General features: G+C 47.6%; 1 protein-coding gene across 1 annotated transcript in view; it reads right to left on the bottom strand.

Annotated features, from left to right (window-relative positions):
* GPSM1 (G protein signaling modulator 1) overlaps window positions 1-21,042 on the bottom strand; it is an 87,602-nt gene that overhangs the window by 13,735 nt on the left and 52,825 nt on the right. Inside the window, exon 11 of the mRNA XM_088147188.1 lies at window positions 20,189-20,356. Within this exon, the coding sequence (XP_088003314.1) occupies window positions 20,189-20,356 (168 nt within the window). The remainder of the gene's footprint in view (window positions 1-20,188; window positions 20,357-21,042) is intronic.

The following is a 21,042-nucleotide window of genomic DNA, read 5'->3' as shown; positions in this document are numbered from 1 at the left end:
GAATATGGGAAGCATCTAAAACAAGCACACATGAGATTAACAGTAACCCAGTTTAGCAATGTTAGACAAGAGGCTTCCAGCAGACGCCACAATGACCACACGCACAACATCGCTTGCTCCCCTCAACAGCCTTGATTTCTTGTGACTGCGGCTGCTAGATCTTAATTAACCTGGTTATTGAGAATATTAAGTACAGATTTTTTTGAGGGGGAGGAGTTTAATAGACTCATAATCTGTGAATTGGAAGGGATCTCAGAGATCATGCAGTCCAACCGCCAGCCCAGTGCAAGAATGTGGACAAGGGCTGGGGGGGGGGGATTAGTTTGTCCTCATGCTGATTCCCCTACATGCACACCATTTTGTGATTAGCCCTGGAGGGGACCCCTTTGTCCTCTCCGTGATTAATATAACAACTGCCGTAGATGATCGGGGCTATGAGGCTGGGCAGAGATTACAGAAAGGTCACAGGACAGAAGTCATGCAAAACTGAATCATAGCCAGTACGTAGCTCAGCCATAAACCTCCCTGGTCAACCCACCCCAACTGGCCAGGCCAGAGACAGAGTTCCAAAAAACATTCTCCACCCACCTACAAGCCAACCCAAACTCACCCCCAAATTGCAATGGTCCAAAACCAGCATTTGATGCATCTGAACTGGGGCAGGTGGAGGTCAGCCCCTTGACCAGCCTTGCTGCCAGCCTGTCCACAGGGTGGTCCAGTGGGGAGAGCCAGGTCCCAGTCCCCCCTCAGCCACAGAAGCTCTCTGGGGGACTTTGGCTCAGTTGCTCTCTCTCAGCCCAGACTACCTCACAGGGTGTTGTTACTCTAGGACAGTGTTTCTCAACCTTATCCTCAAAGGAATAAGTCAGGAATTGACAAGTGTCACAGAATCAAATAAGACAAGATCTGTTAGATAAGAATTTCCCATTTTTCATCACAGACTTTGTAGAAATAGAGCCACATTGGTCTATGGCAGCGTTTCTCAACCTTGGCCACTTTAAAATGTGTGGACTTCAACTCCCAGAATCCCTCAGCCAAGCAATGCTGGCTGGGGAATTCTGGGAATTGAAGTCCACACATTTTAAAGTGGCCGAGGTTGAGAGACCCTGACAAAGGTGGGATCTGAATCTAATAAACAAACAAAGAAGAGTCAAAGAAGACGTTTCTTACAACAATCACACACACACACACACACAGCATTCCTCAACTCCACGTCATTTCACAGACAGCTTTGTGGTTCTCTTAGCAGCAATACGGACTTTTTAGTCCTTGCTTTTTCTCTGAGTATTTTTCTAGTCTAGCCCACAGCCTGGGGCTATTCTGGTGGCCTCCCATCCACTTAGTGCTTCTTGCTAAAGTTGTAGAGGGTGGCCGTGTTAGTCTACCACAGCAGAAACTCAGGAGGAGCCTGGTAGCACCTTTTCCAACCAACCCATTGGATGGATTCAAAGCTCATGAAATCTGTGCTTTTTCATCACATCAGTTAGTGTTTCTCAACCTTGGCAACTTTAAGGTGCGTGGACTTCAACTCCCACAATTCCCCAGCCAGCTTGCTGGCTGGGGAATTGTGGGAGTTGAAGTCCACGCATCTTAAAGTTGCCAAGGCTGAAAAACACTGGGTTAGGAGAAAACTGGTGCTGGTGCCAACCAACGGCAGAGCAACTAGTCACAAACTCCTGCCTCATGGTATCACTAATACTGTATAATCCAGAGCTCACACTTTGAGGTTTGCTCAATTCTGACCCAGCACCTTGTGCAAATCCAAGCACTTAAGAGAAGGAGGGGAAGAGGTGCGTTTGGGCAGCCCACTCATCCCCCTCCAAGGACGGACAGCTTTCTGCCCACCTACCCTTGAGCTGGCACAAAAGCTGCCCCCCCCCCCCCCGTTTGCCAAGTCCTATTACACAACAGCAAACCGAGCTGTCTTCCAGCACCCCCCACCTGAAGGGGCTGGCAGATTTCCCCCCCGTTTCGGCCCCCTCCCGCCTGTGGGCTGGAAGAGAACCACAATTTCTCCCAAATCTGAAATGGGCTGAAGGAGTTGAGGCTGGGGGTTTAGAACTGCAGGTTTAGCCACCTGTCAGACAGGTTGTGGGCATGAGTGTGTGTGTGTCAGTGTGTGGGGTGTGGGGTGGAGCAGAAGGGAGCCAGCCATGCCCTCTGTTCTGCAGCAGGGACCTGTCAGCCAAGCTCTTTCTGAACAAGGGTCTCCCACTCTTCTGAAAGAGGGCTAAACCCGGGTCCAAAAGGAGACCAGCTGAAAGGCACAGGGGGTGGGGAGGGTCCCAAGCTGAGGCAGGAGGGGAAGAGGAGGGGGGACTTGGGCTGCAAGAGAAAGGCAGAGGGGAAGCAATCAACCTGTGAGTCCAGAAGGAGGAGGTGGACAGTCATGGACAGCTTGCAACCAGGACTGACCAGCATCTAACAACAGTCAACACTGAAGCAAAACAGAGCCCCCCCCCCCCCCCCTGATTAAAGGGCATAAAGTACAGCCATGTCAAACTCCCATTTCCAGCCGCCACGGGAAATTGCCAGGGCATCCAATGAGCAACACGCGGCTGGAGGAGCAGGGCTCTCGTCCCTGGTTTAAGGAAACCTCGCGCAGCACCGGACTCTCTGCCGTCCGCATGCGGAGAAGGTCCTGGCAACAGTCTGGGAAGCGGCTCGGCGGAGAGATGCCCGCGGGTCTCTCCTGCCCGCAGCAGCTGAAGTGGGAGCTCGGCGGGCCCCTCCACCGCGGCAGGACCTAGTTAGGGAGGACAGGTCCGTCCACGAGCACGGGGGGGGGGGGTCGGGCCGGGCGAAGAGGGAAAACGCGACTCTAAACCCGGGTGAGTTTAAGCTGCCTCGGCGATCGGCCGGGAGCGGCAGGGAAGCAGCTGCGGGGACGCCCGGGGCAAAATTCCCCAGGGCGGGTTTGCGCCCACGGGGCGGGGAGTGAGAAAGAGCCCCCGCGCCCGACGGCCCTGGTTCCACGCCTCTCCTAAGCCGGGATGTGACTACCTTGCTTCGAGCATCATGGCTTGCTGATGGAACCTAGGGGCTCCTTCGATCGACCGCGGTTCAAGGGAGCGGGGCTCACGGGAGGCTCGCTCGCTCGGCCCCCAAACTTTTCTCCAACTTGCCCGCAGGGACGCTCCGGCGACTCCCCCCGCCGGCTCCGCGTTCCTCCGGGGGCGCCGCGCCCAGAAAAAAGCCGACCCGGGCAGGAACCGCCGCCGCCGCCGCCGCCGCCTTCCCGCCGCCCAGCTCCGCCTTCCCGCTCCCGGCTCCCGAAGCCCAGACGGCTTGCTCACCCGGCCCGGCAGCGGCGCGACTCCGGCGCGGGCATCCTCCTCCGTCCTCTGCCTCCGCTCCGAGCGCCCGGAGGGGCGAGGGGAGGGCGGCGCGCCCCGCCCCGGCCGGCCAGGGCCAGCAGTGCTGTCGCTCCTGCGCTCGCCTCGCCCTCGCCCTCGCCCTGCCCGGCCAGGCAGCGGGAGCCGCGCCAGGCGCCCAGCTGAAGCCCGCGTCGGCCGCACCAGAGCGGAGCTGCCCCGCGCAATGTGCTGCTGGGCGCCGCTCCGCTCGCTGTGGGGCGCAGGCGAGCTGGGGGGGGAGGAGGAGGAAGGGGGGCCGGGAAGCGAGAGCCAGACTCCAGCAGGCCCCCTCGCCCGCCCCCGCCGAGACTGGAGAGCCAAGAACCCCTAAATCCCACCCTCCCTGGGGGGAGCAGCTCAGCTTCCTTAGGAAGACCCCAGAACGCAGCAAGACTTCCCTCCTTGGCCACCCCGCCTTCCATGGGTGGCCTTCTAGGGGGGCTGAACTACAGCTCCCAGCATCCCCTGTCATGTCAGCTGGGGCTGCTGGGAGTTGTGGTCTGACTATACCGAGAGGGGCCCCATTGGGCACTCCTGGGGGAAGAAGCAGGGGATGGAGAACTCCGGATACTCAAACTTTCTGCAACCAGACGCCAGCAGAAAGTTCCTCTCCCAGGGAAAGCAAAGGGGTTTAAAATCCCATTCTGGAAAAATCACCTTTTTTTGCTTTAGGGTGATACTGGAAAACCGTTTCAGGGCAAGAGTATGAAAAACCCCACTGAACTACCACTGGCAGAACTACAGGCAAACCATTCACAGCAAAACCAGCATTTTTGCACAGGCTACCATCTTGACTTTTTTGACTCCCTCCCTGCGAACATCCCTAGTTATGGCTATAGGAGACCCAGCCAAAAAAGACCATCCAAAAGAAACCCCCCCCCCCAAATATCTGTCAAGAGAAGGAAGCTCTTGGTCCTTTGTTATTTTAAATTCCCACAAGAGATGCTGACAGAGATCGACAGAACCCAGTGGTTGAGTTCACACATGAATTTAAGGCATAATGTACCTTCTTCCAGCCTAGGGTGTAACCTGCGCCCCAGGACAAGCCATTTCATGCTTATTTTAGAGTCACAGATGGAAAAGGTGCAAAAAACCCAAACAAATCAACTCAACCATCCTACACTGTAACATACAAATTGTATGTTAATAATAATAATAATACAGTATTATTATAATATTTTTATCCCAATTTTAAAAAAATATTTGGTCAACTCAAGGCAGCAAACATATCTAATACTGCTGCCATTAGGTGTTAGAAAAGCAAACTATGAAGAAAGACTACAGCAAATTTGAGCAAGTTTGGGGCGCTAATGAAGGTGCGGGACTAGAAGCTGGGAGACTGCCTTAGGCATGAAAGCCAGTGGGTGACTTTGGGCCAGTCGCTCTCTCGCAGCCCAACCCACCTCACAGGGTTGTTGTTGTGGGCAAAATAGGAGGCCGGCGTATTAGGCATGTTCACTGCCTTGAGTTATAAAAAAGGCAGAATAAAAATCTAATGATGATGATGATGGTGGTGCTGGTGGGTAAGGGGAAACATGAGAAAGACGTAACATTAGGCACAGTGGGGAAAATGGGAACAGAGTTTTCTCCCTGTCTTGCAGAGCTTGGACGCAGTTCCCCCAGTAAATTCAGAATTGAGGGTTTGTGACTGCATCCCGAAGGGGATGTGGCTACCAATTTTCCATGTTTTAAAGAGGATGAGAAACCAACAGACGGTCGGGCCACTGATGGCTGTTTCCAGCCTCCTGAACCGTAGGCAGCAGAGCAAATGTCAGGGAAACTTTGGGAAAGAGCCGCCCCCTCCCCTCTGAGTTCATGAGTTTCGTGCATGCACCTGGTTGGGCTCTGTGGAAGACCAAAATGGGCTCCTGGGATGGGTTATCTGTGCTGCTCCCACCTCAGAAAAGGGGCCTGCTGTTTTTCAGCAACTGTGGTTCAGAATGAGCCACCTGCACCCTCGGCGACTCCAGTTACGCATCTCAGCTTTACCGCCTTGTGTGAACCGAGCAAACTGTGCTTTCAGCCATCAAGCCACATTCAAGTGAGTGCTTGGCAGCACCTAACATTTTACTACAGAGCAAACGTTCTGTGCAGAAACTAAACCCATTTTAAGGGACCAGTCTTGGCTGCAACAGACGGACGGTACTGCTGGAAGTGACTAGCATGGGGTGCAGAAACTGGGCATTGAGTAGCTCTCCCTTTAAAGTAAATGAAGCTCTCTTCCATGGCCAGGACGAGATGTGCTCATCTGACTCCAAGGATGGCTTTTGCCAATATTCAAAGGTAAGCAGGAATAGGATGTTGACCCCAGATGACACCGTTGTGGTGTACATCCTTCTGACAAGATAAATCATCACTGGAGCAGGGAGGTGACCCTCAATTTGGACAGACACAATTCAGAGACTTGGTCCCGATGGCGGATGAGTCAAGCTGCAGAGGCACTTTTAGGCCAAGGAAAATGGGCACCGATACATTTCAAAGTAGCCATGCTCTCCTTCAGGCCAGAGATATTACCTCCTGTAAGATGATGTGGGTGGTTAAAGATGCTACACTCGTGGTGCCAGGCTTAGCAGAAGGAACCGCAGTCAACAAAGGGCCCGTAAGAAAAGAAATACAAGAAGGTTGGAGGTCTCCTGACCCATAGGCTCAGCCATTTTGGAGGGCGGCAATTCTTTCAATTAGGCCAACGCAAGCCTTCAACTGCTGTCAGCCTTACCAGATAGACCAGACAGGAAATATGACCAGATAAGCTAATTATACTTTATTGTAAAGCTACATTAATCTTGCAAGTCTGAAAGTACAAATCTCCTACTGTCTCCTTTACAGCCTGAGAAACTAGGGAGGGTCCCCTCTGAGCCTCTTGCCCCATCTGCTATCCAGCTGAGGGCTGTGCTCCCTCTTATCTAACTATTCCCTAGGCAGCATCTCTTCGCCCCGTCTCCCAAGGTCTTTTCCAACACACCATTACAATTGCACACCTGCTCCTGAGTGATGTCTGGCTTCCTCTCACAAGCCCAAAAGGAGGGAGGCTGGCCATCAAAAAGAGGTTTTTTCAGGAGCAACTTCCTGCAGACTAAGCCACAACGTTGAGCAGAGCTAGGACAGAGCCTGGGTTCACCCACTGCAGGAAGCCAGGGTTGTTTGGACCACGGTTTGCTGAATAACTTCTGACTGGCTAGGCACACACAGCCCCTTATGTAACAAACTATGACTGACAAGCCACATTTGGCTGGATACACACAACACACATGATCTTCAACCCTGATGAAGAAAAGGCAATCCCTGTGTTTGTATAACATGCGATGCTCAAAGAAATAACCCTGATTCTGGCAAGTCCTGATTCACGCATCAAGCAAACTGCAAACTTCCCAACCCATTTAGCCCTGCCTAGTATGTGACGTTCTGGCTTAAGGTGATGGGTGAATTCACTTGATGTGAAAAGACCAAATTCACAATTTCTACAAAAACCCCTCTGGATCGTCCTGGAAACTTTGCACTTGTCATTTATTTGCACCCAACTGGACGCTAACAAATGCACACCCTTCATTCAAATGTCTTGGGAAGATGCTCTTCAACCACGTTCTTAATTAAATGGGGGAAGGATAGGTCACTCAGATGCTTCCTTAGAAGCATCGACAAATCTTTCTGAGGGCTGCTGTTTTTAAGAGGCCAAGCACCTTCATCAAGGCAGAGAGGCAATTTTTTAAAATTAGACTTGATTACCTTGGGAAGAATTAAAAATAGCAACAAATTGAGAGGAGGCAGGGAGAGAGGAGGGAGGAGAGGTGCTGCTGGGAAGAAGGACCCAGATTTACTCTCCTTTGCTGCACCCTAAATCCCTCTTTCCTTCTTGCTAAGCCTCCAAGTGTAAGGGTAGGTGAGAAACACCTTGAGAGATGGGGTGAAAAGATGCTGCCTAGGGAACAGTCAGATAAGAGAGGGCATAGCCCACAGCTGCATAATAGGCAGAGAAAGAGGCTCAGAAGGGACACTCTGTAGTTTCTTGGGCTGTCAAGGAGACAAGGGAGAAATGTACTTTCAGACTTGCAAGATTCTGTTAATGTAGCCTTACAATAAACTAGAATTAACTCATCTTGTCATGTTTCCTGTCTGGTCTACCTGGAAAGGCTGACATCAATCTTGCAAGTCTGAAAGTACAAATCTCCTCCTTTCTTACACAGGTAAGTTTTATGAGAGCCTCTCTCCTTTCTGGGCTTTGTAGAAGCAGGATAGGAAGAGTATTGATGCTTTTGAACTTTGGTGTTGAAGAAGACTCCTGAGAATACCATGGATGGTCAAGAAAACTAACAGATAGATCACTGAACACCTCAACAAGCGACCAGGCTCAAATTATCCTAATTCAGAAAGACCCAGCTCTCTGGAGAAGGCTCTAATGCTGGGAAAGATGGAAGGAAAGAAGAGAAGAGGATGACCAGTAGCAAAGTGAATGGACTCAGGTACAGTGGCACCATTTGAAGACCTGAAGAACCAGGCTGGGGACAGACCCTCTTGGAGAAAATCTATCTATGGGGTTGCTAAGAGTCAACAATGACTCGATGGCATGTAATCAGTCAATCAATGGGAAGAAAGAGAAGAAGAGGACAACCAGCAGCAAGTGGATGACAGTTACAATGGCGATGGGTGCACCATTGGAAGATTTGAAAGACCAGGTAGGGGACAGATCCTCTTGGAGAAAATCTATCTGTGAGGTTGCTAAGAGTTGACACTGACTCAATGGCAGCTAATCAGTCAATCTACCCATTTATCCTTTTACTTTCCAATGAAAAGACAACCCCATATTTTAGTTGATTCTAGGGAGGGTGACAGGTTTTACTGTCAGTGCATTAGCTGTTTCACTCCGGGAATGTGCAACACACAATTCAATCTGTCTTCCTGGTATTATTTTCCATGCACATATCCCCCCCACCCCCAACTTATGGCAATGTTGGGGCAATTGCCACCTCCATGCACTATCAAGAACAGATTCCTATCAGGTTTACTTGTGATAAACTACGGGGAAAAGATGCATGCTACTTATATGCGCAGGGAAAATCCAGTCAATTGTGAAAGTCATTAGAAATAATGGAATTGACTAGCATTTCTTGACTGTGGCAACTTTAAGATGTACGGACTTCAACTCCCAGAATTCTGGGAGTTGAAGTCCACGCATCTTAAAAGTTCCCAAGGTTGAGAAACACTGACCAAACTGAAATTGACAAGAGAAGGGACAAAATGCCAAGGATCTCAAACTTCCATTTTTCCTCAGATGAACTGTACATAGGATTAAAAAAAAAAATTACATCAAACATGCAGGAATGAAGAAACGATGCATGGTTCAGACAAAGAACTGGTGAAGTGCAAAACTAACCGAAGCTTGCAACTGACAATAACCAGTAGCCCTATACCTTCCCCATATAAATTAGGGGTGGGGCCTCGATGGTGCAGCTACAGATGCCGTCTTGACTTTTTTGACCCCCCCACAGATGCCTCCAGAGCAGATTATACCTTTCCCTGCTCAGTTTCGAGCAGGCAGTACATTTCTGAACTAATAAAACGTATTTCTGTTCAACGTCGGCATCTCGTGTTTCCGACAATCCTTGGCTAAACTTCTGGGGACAGTTTATTGCTTTGTTCTCAGTTTCATTCCTAAATTTCTTGCAATGTTTGCTCTGCACATGGCTTGGCTTAGGGGCAAAAGGGCGCAGAGGGTGGTTGGGGTTTTAGCAACCATTTAATAAATAAAATACTTTTAAAAATATGCTCTAGAAGGAAGGGAAAAAGAAGTCACCCAAGGCTTAGCTTTTCTCTGCCAGCCCCTAACGCAGGGTTTCTCAACCTCGGCAACTTTAAGATGGGTGGACTTCAACTCCCAGAATTCCCCAGCCAGCAAGGCTGGCTGGGGAATTCTGGGAGTTGAAGTCCACCCATCTTAAAGTTGCCGAGGTTGAGAAACACTAGCATAATGCATCCAATTTGTACCCTTGATGGAAAGGAAATAGCCAGGAACCTCAGAAAGGGATTGACTGGCGCTCAGCATGTCAAGAACGTTCATTTCTGTGAGACCAGACACCAACGTCAAAGGGTTCACACTGTCATTCCCAAGCTTCAAGGGAAACCTCAAAACGTCGGGCCCCATCTATCAGCCCGACCCCCCAAGGAAGCATCTGTGCAACGGCCCCCGCTGCAAGAGAAAGAGGCCTGCATCTCGCTCACCCCAAAGATCGTCACACATGCGGTTCAGAATCCCCAGCATCCGTTGGAGAAAGAATCCCCTTGTCAAGCAGGTCCAGCGCCTTTAAGGGGCCGGAATGAAATGTTTTTCAAATGACCCCAGAGGCCGCTCTATCGGCGCACGAGATGCAGGAAGACTCAGTGGGACGAGACGAGGCATCTAAATTTAGTCCTCCCACGCTCATAATCCCACGCCTGCCTGCCCGTTGGGTCCAGGAGACATTTCTTCAAGGTGGCGAAAGGAGGAATCTAAATTTAAAAGAAAAGGCAATAAAAGGCTGGGGAGAAATCTCCAGCGCAGGTCTGTGTTCTGCAACGGGGAGAGCAGGGGGATTCGGGTGGGACGCAGCCCACATTGCAAAGGCTGGCTTGCAAAACTGGGTTTGGGGGAAACGTGGCTCGCGTTCGGTGCACTGCAAACACGAGCAAGCCCTTAGAGTTACTAGGAGAGAGCCAGCTAAGGGGGGGGGGATGAAGAGGGTTGGTCTCCTGTGAAGAGAGACCTTTCCCCCCGAATGACCTGGGTGGGAAGCAACTGGGGTGCTTCTAGCAATGGGAATGGCGGAAGGGCAGAAGGAGCAAAGAGGATTGTGGGTCTCACTGTACACCCCAAAGCATCCTTATTTGAAGGAGCAGATAGGAGCAGACAAACACCCGGCACCCCAACTCTCCTCTTCATTCAGCCGGACGACCGGACACGGCTCCTTGATTCCGAGAGGACAATGGCCCCAGTCTTCCATGATGTGCTCTCATCCCACATGGTTTGAAATAAATAACTGTTCCGTTTCCCACAAGGCTCAGTTATAGAGGTGACTTTGAGTTTTCCTGAATTAGCAGTGTCTGTGTGTGTGTGTGTGGGGGGGGGCACTGAATCAAAGCATTCTCTTGTCCCAACCCCTGCAACAGTTTACAGCTTTATCATTGGGGGTCAGGGCGCAATGCTGTCCAGAGGGGGAGGGGAAGGAAAATCCCAGATTGGTTCACACAATGGTCTAAAATCCTAAAGCTGGTTTATGAAAACAAAATTAGGTTGTGTTCCCAGAGGACGCATCACCTGGTTTCTTAATTAACCCATTTCCCTGGCTTTGCACAACACGTTGAGCCCAACAGCTTGATCACACATCACACACACACAAGTGACAGAAAAGCCCTCATTAATCATGATTAACAGCACCCAAGTTTAGAACCTGTGGAGGCAGCCAACAGCTTCTTAACTGACCTGGTTAAGCTTATTGTGTGATTCCTCCATTAGTGATATCGGGCTTAATGTAATGGCTTGGTTTACCCAATCAGTGAAGATCGTGGCTGCATTCACAAAACCCCGTGAACCAAAAACTACCCATTTTGGACTCTTTTGCAGAAAGGTGAGGCCAGATTTTTCCTTTCCTGGGGGTTGAGAACTTTGGGGAAAGTTTGGGATTTCGTCTTTCTTTTTATGTTAAGCTTTTTTTATTGATTTGATTTGGACCCCACTTTTCACCCAGGAGCAAAAGGCTAACAGAGCTCCTCTGATTTTCCTCTACAACACCAACCCTGTGAGGAAGGCTGGGCCAAAGACTCAGAGTAAGCTTCTCTGGTTGAGGGGGGATTCCCACCTGAGTCCACACCTTCGCCACGGCAATATCCCTCTGGTGGGCTCCATCCCCCAAACACAGTGGAAATTGCCAGTTTTGGGTAACTATGGTCAGAGAGGGTCTCGAAAATATACCTCTGGCAAATGCATTGAACGGGGAAGAAATGCAGAAACTGTGGGGCCACTTGGAAAAGGAAGTTAAAATTTACCCTCACCCTGCCCTCTCCTTTTGCTTCACGGAAGCCCCATCTGTCCTCTTGCAACCATCGGGCCGGGTTTCCATCTGTCCATCACAGGTAGGAAAAGTCGCCAGAGAATTAGGCTGGGCCCACCGCAGTGAGAACGAGACAGACTGGCGCAGGAAAGAAATTAAAATTTGCCCAGGAGAAGACGAAGCTCTCAGGCCTCGTTCCCCATCCTCTCGTAGTTAAGCACAGCAACAGAACCAGCGGCTGCGTCACAGAATACACGTGAGTAGCATAAAAAGGAGGGCTCACACTCTGTGGTCCACCCGTCTTGTCTGAACGACCCTCAGCATCAGCCACTGAGCACGGGCGTTTGCAAACAAAGCACCCATTGCTTCAAGACCAAACGACTCCATTCACAAAACATTCCCCAAGTCCCTCAAGACCTGGCTATGTGATCAGGCCTGGGGCTCCCAGGGGACCAGGGAGATTTTACGATGGCTCCCTTATTAATTTTATCCCCTCCTGTTTTGTGTTTTTACAGTTTTTTATATGTAGTTGTTTTTATGTATTTATTTCTTTAATTGTTGTACCCCGCCCAGAGTCATCTTGTGTGAGACGGGTGGCTATATAAATATGATAAATGAATAATAAATAAATACATACATACATACATACATACATACATACATACATACATGAATGAATGAATGAATGAATAAATAAATAAATAAATAAATAAATAAGAAACTCAACTTTTTTGTACCTCAGTGTGGGGCGAGGAACCCACCCTGATTGGTGAGTCTACAGTTCAAGGCATGGTGCAAAGCTAGAAAATGGTTAATTCAGAAATCGGATCAAACTGGTGGTGTGAACGTAGCAATTCTGTTAACAAGGGTTGAGTGCTTGCATGAACCTGGTTAAGATCTTTTTAATTGCGTCATTGAAACACTCAGTGCCCTCGCCCATGGGAAGTCACTCTTTGTGGGAATGGGGTGACTTTCTTCAGTCTGACAGAGCCCCCAAATCCCTGAATTTGTGCATGATTCCAGTGAGAGGTCCTTCAGAGCACCAAAATCTCAAGTGATTTTGTGCAAGGCTACAAAAACCTTGCAAAATTTTTGCTGATTTCTTTTGTTTAGTTTGCAGGGTGATGGGGTGTTTCTTGTTTTGGAAATCTTGATGGAGATCTTGGCCAGCATATGCCCATTAGAAGGAGAATACTGTCCCCAGGTAGCCAAATACAGGTAGTCCTCACTTAACGACCATTCATTTAGTGACCATTCAAAGTTACAATCATGCTGAACAAGGGGACTTACAACTGGTCCTTGCACTTACAACCATTGCAACACCCCTGCGGTCACGTGATCACGATTCAGGTGCTTAGCAATCAGCTTGCACTTACGATGGTTGCAGCATCCTAGGGTCACGTGATCGCCATTTGCGACTTTCCCAGCCGGCTTCTGGCAAGCAAAAAAATGGGGAACTGCATGATTTGCTTAATGACCACAGTGATTTGCTTAATAACCCCTACAAAAAAGGTCATAAAATTGGGTGCAACTCGCTTAACAACTGCCCTGCTTAACAACAAATTTTCCAATCCCTTATTGTGGTTGTTAAGTGAGGACTACCTATATATTTTTGTTGGAGGAAATATTAAAAAAAAATATTGATTTCTCAAACTAGCGAGGAGCACAAAACACATGTTCTAAGATTTCCAGAAAGCACGCTTCAAAAATTTGCAAAGGAGGTGTGCTGAAAAATATCAAGAGGAGGCTGTTTTTAGTCTTTTAAGAAAAGATTCTTACTGCACCAACATAATTTATCAAGGAGGGGAATGAGGAAATATTAGAAATGGCACGCAATGTGCACACGAGGAGCCCCAAAACACATCCCGTGCAAATGAAAATTTCCAGACTCCTAGAAAAAATAAAATATTGGGAGATTTATGGACTGTGGGCCACTTGGATTTATGACTCTCCGTTCCAGCAAGTTGCCTTTTTAAGAGTGTCTGTTTTGGACGGCTAGGAAAAACACCTTTATCGTTTTACAGCAATTCCAGGCGAGGCTCAAGCGAGGAATGTCTAAACACAACTAAGGAAACGGTTGAATCCATTCACACCATAGCAGGTTTATAGCCAGGATTCCAAAGGCTTGATCTCTAGTTCACTCAGCTGGGCTTCTTGCTTGATTCCTTTCGTTAAACAAACCAGGAAACCAATCCATGGTTTACTTAGCTCTGTATGCAAACTAGGAGGGTCCCATTTGGCTGGGGTTTTCCTGCAAGCCAGAACCTGAAATGATTTCTTTTCTGGGCTGTGGGGCTTTGCTTGGGGAAACCAAGAATCTTGGTTTGCCCATAAAGCTACACAAGGATCAGGCAAAAGTTCTTCCGTGGGGCCTTTGATGGCCAACTGAGATTGGAGTTGGCACCAATGGCCAAGCTAGGCTCAGATGGGTTGGACTGTACTGCAGCAAACTGAGGCTGCCACCTGAAGCCATAGTTTGTTTTGAAGGGCGCTGCAGGCAACGCCCACATAGCAATGGGTTTTGTAACCCAGGTTTAGCAATTGTGTGAACCCAGCCAACAGATCCTACGAAACTCTGCTGGATCAAAGCCAGGTCCCACTCTGGCCAGCGCAACGCACCCAACCAGTGCCAAGCAAAGCTTTAAGCAGTGCCCTCCCCCCCGCCACATTTCAGAGAGATACTCTCTCTGACCATGGAGGTTCCACTGACTTGGGACGCATTTCGCAACCAGACTCTCTCAGCTGGACACGCTCCAAGCGTGTCACAGGAACATCTCTCAGAATCCCATCGCAATTCAGACTGCAAGCAGGGAAAATAGCACCAGGAGACCCCCAATTAATTCATCGCTAAACAGATCTTGCCTACCACTACACAGCAGATGAAATAGCAAAGGGGCGCTAAGCAATTCTTTATTAATTTATTTACCCGCTGCCTTTTTGTACCCCTATATGCCCAAGGACTGCTAAGGGTGATTGTCAACACGATGCACAATGGAGTGCACGATGCACAATGCACGATGGATCTATAACAGCCCCAAACTGCTAAAGGCACCTTCTCTGACGCACGTTTCCCAGCTGGGAGCCATGCGGCACCTTGAGAGGACATGTCCCACCTCGTGGCGTCGGGTGGACAATTCCCAGAAAAAACGTTCAGAAACGGGCGGAATGGCTTCCTGGACGTCTTCACGGCTGAAGGGCTTTTATTTTCCAAAAGCTCTATTTTAAGGTTGCTTTGAGATGGTTTTAAAGAGTTTTTAAGGTCAGGGATTTTTTTCTGTTTTGGCCAGCTTCATCTTACCTAATTCACTTTCAACTCTTAGAGGCTTAGATTTTGCAGCTTATGGTTCTAAACTTCATCCATTGCTAAAATTAACAGGCCTGATGTAAGTGTTGAAAATTAAAAAAAAAAAAAAAGCAATTAAAATGTCACAAATAATTTCTAAGCTATAAAAAGCTTTAGCTACATGCTGGTATAAATAATTGCATAATTGTATAAATTGTATAATAGCCTCTGGTGTTAGAAAAACTGTTAACGGAGATCTGCGCGTTGTCCTTCAGAGATCCTAAGTGATCGTGGAAAAAACTGATTTTTTTCCCCCTCTTTGCCTGGATTGCAGCTCTCTTGAAGCAACATCTCTACTTCCCCCTTCTTTCCATCCTCACCCATTTTAATTTGAGTCAATGCTTGCTAAAATTAAGGGCAGAAGTTGTTTTTACCGTCAGAGGTCAGCCCTAAAACGGGTGAATGGAGACAGAGTTTTGCAGAGTGCCTTTTTCGTACCCAGGAATTAAACATAAACAAGCTAACTTATGTTTACCCTCCAATTAACTTGAGCCAAAGATGCTTCTTGGCTGTTTTCAAAATAGACACAGGTTTCCTAAAAATCCAACATACAATGAGTCATAGAATTGCAGATTTAGAAGATATCACAGAGTTCATCTGGTTCAGTGTTTTTCAAACTTGCAACTTTAAGATGTGTGGACTTCAACTCCCAGAATTCCCCTTTGAAAAATATTGATCTACAGGTAGTCCTCACTTAACAATCACAATAGGGACTGGAAAGTTGGTTGTTAAGCGGGGTGGTTGTTAAGCAAATCGGACCTGATTTTATGACTTTTTTGCAGTGGTCATTAAGTGAATCACTGGTTGTTAAGCAAATCCCATGGTTGTTAAGCAAATCGTGTGGTTCCCCATTGATTTTGCTTGCCAGAAGCCAGCTGGGAAGGTCGCAAATGGCGATCACATGACCCCGGGATGCCCCAACCACTCTAAGCGTGAGCTGGTTGCCAAGCACCTGGATCACCATCACATGACTGCGGGGGTGCTGTAAGTGTGAGGACTGGTTGGAAATCCCTTTGTTCAGAACCGTTGTAACTTTGAATGGTCACTAAATGAATGGTTGTTAAGTGAGGACTATCTGTAGCAGTTTTCTATCAGCACTCTAAGTGACTTCAAATTTGACTAAACCTATTTCTTTGTCCAGAATGACCTTAGAAACTGACTTGGACAGATTACACACCCTAAACTATGGAAGGCAGAGAAGAGTCCCAATTTCTGCTTCCTCCAAGGTTAAAAAAAGAAACAGAAACCTACACTGAGTCTGCAGGGATGAAGAAACGATGGTTCGGATTGGAGCGCATCTGTAGAGAAAAAACGGGAGGAACAAACTGAAACCCGGAAGCTTGATTTCTCCTGCAACTGTTAAGGTATGCGCTTCATGCTCACATCCATCATGCAGCACAAATTGCACTGCATTAGCTGGGGCTTAGGGTGGGGACGATGCATGTCGTGTGAAATAAACCCACCTGCCCACTTAACAATTGCAGGGGTGGCATTTAAAAAGGGAATTGCAGGAACTGAACTGGATTGGAACCTGGCGTAGAAGGTGGACAGACTGTAGTCTTTTCTCCACCCCATCTGGGCCCCCTGTGTTCCCTGCCCCTCCAGGCTGGACTTGGGCAAAAGAGTTAACAGCTAAGGCTACCTACCCATCACGCTACACCTTGATCTCGATTCAGCCCCGATAATGCCATTTAAAAACTATTCATGCAATCTATGCTACATGGACCAATAGCATCTTGGCTAAAATGGCTTTTCTAGGATCAATACAATTGGCTAATTCAGAGCCCCTGGTTCTTAGCAAGGTCTTGGCATAGAAGATCCTCTTATTCCAGCCTCTAAATGGACTCTAGGAAACTGTAAACCACACGTTTTCCACTGGGAATCATTAAGAAAGGAATCAAACTGTAGAACCTGTGCACAAACCCAGAGTTTGAACATTCTGTGCCGTTCTGCAGGAAACACAAGACAGGAGTTGTTGTTTTCTAAGCTGCAGTGAAATACGCTGCATTGGTGTACTTCAAAAAATATTATAAAGCTGGGAAATGTAGTGGACTGTGGGAAAGACCTTGGGAGACGGGCCAAAAGACTTTGCCAAGGGAACAGTCAGATAAGAGGCAGCTTAGCCCTCAGCTGGATAGCAGGTGGGGCAAGAGGCTCAGAAGGGACCCTCCCTAGTTTCTTGGGGTATAAAGGAGATGGGGGGAGAATTGTACTTTCAGACTTGCAAGATTCAGTCAATGTAGCTTTACAATAAAGTGGAATTATCTCATCTGGTTGTGATTCCTATCTGGTTAACCCGGTGAAGCCGTCAGAAAAGAGCAGAAAAGAACAGAAACAGCCGAAAAATCAGCAAAGGAATCCAGCTCCCTTTAGGGAAGGATTCAGAGGTTGGGGATTAAAAAGTAAGTCAGGGAGCAAGTAGGTTAGGCATGGTACAAAAAAAGCTTTCATCCATCTCCTGTGATATTGGAATCTGGGGTTATCCAATTCACCAAAGCTGAACACATAGGATAGATTGAAAATAACAATAATTGCACAACTGGATAAAATGTGCAAAGGTGAGTGTATATGCACAATTACATACTGAATTAGTCCATTTTCAGGTTTCACCTACCATGCTAAGCCATCCCCCAAACTCCCCAGCCAACATGAACTTTAACTAATTTAGCACATAGCATGAAATGGAGCAGGTCTTCAAGGAAATGGTCAAACATGTTGGGTGAACCCAGCCAATAGCGTTATGTCCATCCTCTGAAGGGTCAGAGTGACCACCAGAGCAGAATACAAAATTCAACCATCTTTGGGCTAGTCCTGAAGATTCTTCCTGAAGGACGATTAGTCCAGATGTTCATATCGATCAATTGGCATTAACTTCTCAGCACTGCCGCCGGCCAAGAGCCTCATCAATGAGGCTGACAATTAAAAGTCCCCTAATTAAAGGAACCTGGGTCAGTCAAGCAGATAGCTCAGGGTGAAGAGTGTTTGGAAGGAAAAAAAAACTTATGCACACATAGAAACTGTGTGTGTGTGTGTGTGCGTGTGTTTAAATAAGGGTCTACCTGTACTGTGGATGCAGACATATTCCTTAGAAAAAGTATTTCCTTCTCCTCAAGAGAGAATGTCTCCTTTCAGATGTATAGGTAGAAGGAACCCCGGAGGTTATCTATAGCAGTGTTTTTCAACCTTGGCTATTTTAAGATGTGTGCAAATCCCAGAAGGATGCTGGCTGGGGCATTCTGGGAGCTGAAGCCCAGCCATCTTAAAGCATGCTGGCTGGGGCATTCTGGGAGCTGAAGCCCAGCCATCTTAAAGCATGCTGGCTGGGGCATTCTGGGAGCTGAAGCCCAGCCATCTTAAAGCATGCTGGCTGGGGCATTCTGGGAGCTGAAGCCCAGCCATCTTGCTGGCTGGGGCATTCTGGGAGCTGAAGCCCAGCCATCTTAAAGCATGCTGGCCGAGGAATTCCAGGAGTTGACCCACACATCTTAAAATGGCTAAGGTTGAGAAACAGTGATCTATACCATCCCCTGCCAAGCAGTGAAATCAACTCATATAGCTTCCACAACAGGTCCAGCTTCCAATTTCCAAGAAAGTTTCATGACCAAAAGAGCCTGTGCCGTTGAGAGATTATACCTGTCTAAATCTTTTCCTTCACTATTGGAAAGAAGGGGACCAGGGTCTGCACCACTTCATGGGACAGCAAATATTTAAGATGGTTAGAATCTCACCTCTTAGTCATCCCTTTGGGAAATGAAGCATAACCATTTATGCCCTCCACCCAGGACGTAGACTTCCTTCCTTGCCAGCTCTTCCTCCCTTTGCTAGACCTGGTTCAGTGGGACAAAATCTTTATCCTGCAGTGACTGGAGCAGGACACAAGGACAGGTTGAATTGGCCATGTTGGAGATGGAGTCTCCCCTATTCTTTTATATCTCTGCCTGAGCTCAGTGTTGTGACCAGAGCCGGCAGGAGCATCTAGCTGACCTTGACTGACCATGAACTAGACTTGGATTTTTTTTTTAAATCCAGAAAGAATGCGACAGCAAGACACTTCCATGCTATTGGAGGATATCCATGTAGTAACTTGATGTCAAACTCCATTTGAGGAAGACCCTACCTTTATATAAGCTGTGGGTGCTAAACCTGAGCTGGCCAAGCTCTATTTGGTCTTCCCAAAATCACCACTGAAGGGCAATTTTAGGATACAGACAATTATTAAAGCTACAGGGAATCACTGCGTTCACTGTGTTTAATTAACGCAGAAAATCGTTGTCATTCCCAACGTCTCACGTGCACAGAGACCGACTGAGCTTCAAAAACCAGCCCTGATCATTGTATTTCCTACAAGGTTTTATTATTATTATTTTTCTTCTGCAAAGCAAGACTCCTGACCTTAATGGCGGTTTAGTGCTAACAGGATATAAAAAATGGTTCAGAATCTAAACATATCAAGCTATGCACATCTGCAAATCATCAGCCAACATGAATCTGGTTGTCCCATCTTTCCAGTGCCTATAAATGGCCCTGGCTCGGAGACACTGGCTGACAACCAGGTTATTATCAACACAAGTGCATTAGGAATTAAACATCTGTAATTTCTGCATGCTAAAAACCAAAGGCTTCTACCAAGAAAAGGTGACTTTGCTGATTCGCGCGAACTTGCATTTTTTGCAAAATTTATTCTCTCCTCCGTGCATATGAAAATGGATTTGTTCATACAGTTTTGCTGTTCATACGTGTTTGTATTTATGTATTTATTATATGTTCATTTATTCAGCTTCTGCTAGTTTTTAAGGTCTTCTAATCTGCGCTCAAAAGAAAACGCCTTTTGCTTAAGCACAAATATAGAACGGATCTGTTGAAATGTACACACTGCTTTTGAAAGTTCCTATCATTTTAGCACGGTGTTAATTCCCCCCATGCGAGTTTTAATTAGTGCAAACACATGCTTTAGCCTACATCGAAGAAAAATGCTACAGCAACCGTGCTCCTAAATAAAGATAAAAAATAAGCCCTTTGCTGAAATTTAAATTTGACTTTTGCAAATAGCTTTAAATAATTGCTCTGCTCAGATAGGCTCCCTTCCTGCCCGATCACCCCCACGAGGATGGGCAGAAGAGAACAAGCTGTACAAAGATCAAGAAGTTGATGTCTGAAAGACCAACTCTAGTTCCATGCGGAGTATCCGACCGAAAGGGCAAGGATTTCTTGAAATGCTAGGACCCACCAGCTGGAAAACATCTCCTGTTTTTCTGTGTGCTCCTATGGAACTGAAACTTGGGAAGAAAAACTTCTGAACTTTCTTATCTATAAAGTGCACTTCCGCTGTTCTATTTTTTGGCCCTGGGAAGGAAAATGCGACTAAGTGATACCCTGGATTTGTGTGTGTGTGTGTTTCGAAAGGGTTTTCCTTTTAATACATGATGTGTACAGACTGGCCCCAGGGAAACATTTTAGCCCCTTCTTCTTACCAGCTGAGATAACTGGACTTGGACGTCGCTGGTTTCCAGAGGAGATTCACTGCAACCCTCCAGCAGCGACTGGTTTTCCCGGTACTTATGGGATCTGGCAGACAGCGACAAGAAATCTTTCCCAGTTATCCCAAAGTCTCCTAAGTGATGGGCCTCTCCATTCTGATCCTGAAAAAATAAAAAGGAATTTAGGGACAATTTGCCCAGGGCAGGGGTGTCTGCAGCAAGGCCCCCCCTCCAGTAACATCGCCTCTCCTTGACACGCCTGTGTCGTGACACTGCTGCGGGGTTTGCGTAGGGACTTTGCTGCACACGCTCAGACGCTGCAAAGGAACATCTTGTTCCTTGCTTGCTGGCAAAAATCAGGCCGGACAGCCCGGCTGGCTTGATTTTTGCTGGTAATTGTCAAATGTTGGTTGAGGGCAGGCTGGTTGAGGGCAGGTTGAGGGCAAGCAGCCTGCTGCTTCTGGCCATTTCCAAGAAAACTTGGATAATATAAAATACAAAACTTGGGTAATATAAAATGCAAGTACAGGTAGTCCTCACTTAACAACCATTCATTTAGTGACTGTTCGAAGTTACAAGGGTGCTGAACAAAGGGACTTACAACCGGTTCTTGCACTTACAACTGCCGCAGCACCCCCACAGTCATGTGATCGCAATCTGGGGACTTGGCAACCAGCTCGCACTTATGATGGTTGCAGCATCCTGGGGTCACATGATCGCCCGATGTGACCTTCCCAGGCAGCTTCCGGCAAGCAAAATCAATGGGGAGCTGTGTGATTCACTTAATGACCGTGTGATTCACTGAATGACAGCTGCAAAAAAAGGTTGCAAAATCGGGCATGACTCGC

The sequence above is a fragment of the Python bivittatus genome, unplaced genomic scaffold (assembly GCF_059951505.1).
Source record: "Python bivittatus isolate LINGU-HERP-01145 unplaced genomic scaffold, Pbiv_v1 ctg000160_np1212, whole genome shotgun sequence".
Classification (NCBI taxonomy): domain Eukaryota; kingdom Metazoa; phylum Chordata; class Lepidosauria; order Squamata; family Pythonidae; genus Python; species Python bivittatus.
Note: the sequence above shows the minus strand (reverse complement) of the source record. Positions and strands in the feature narration are given on the sequence as shown.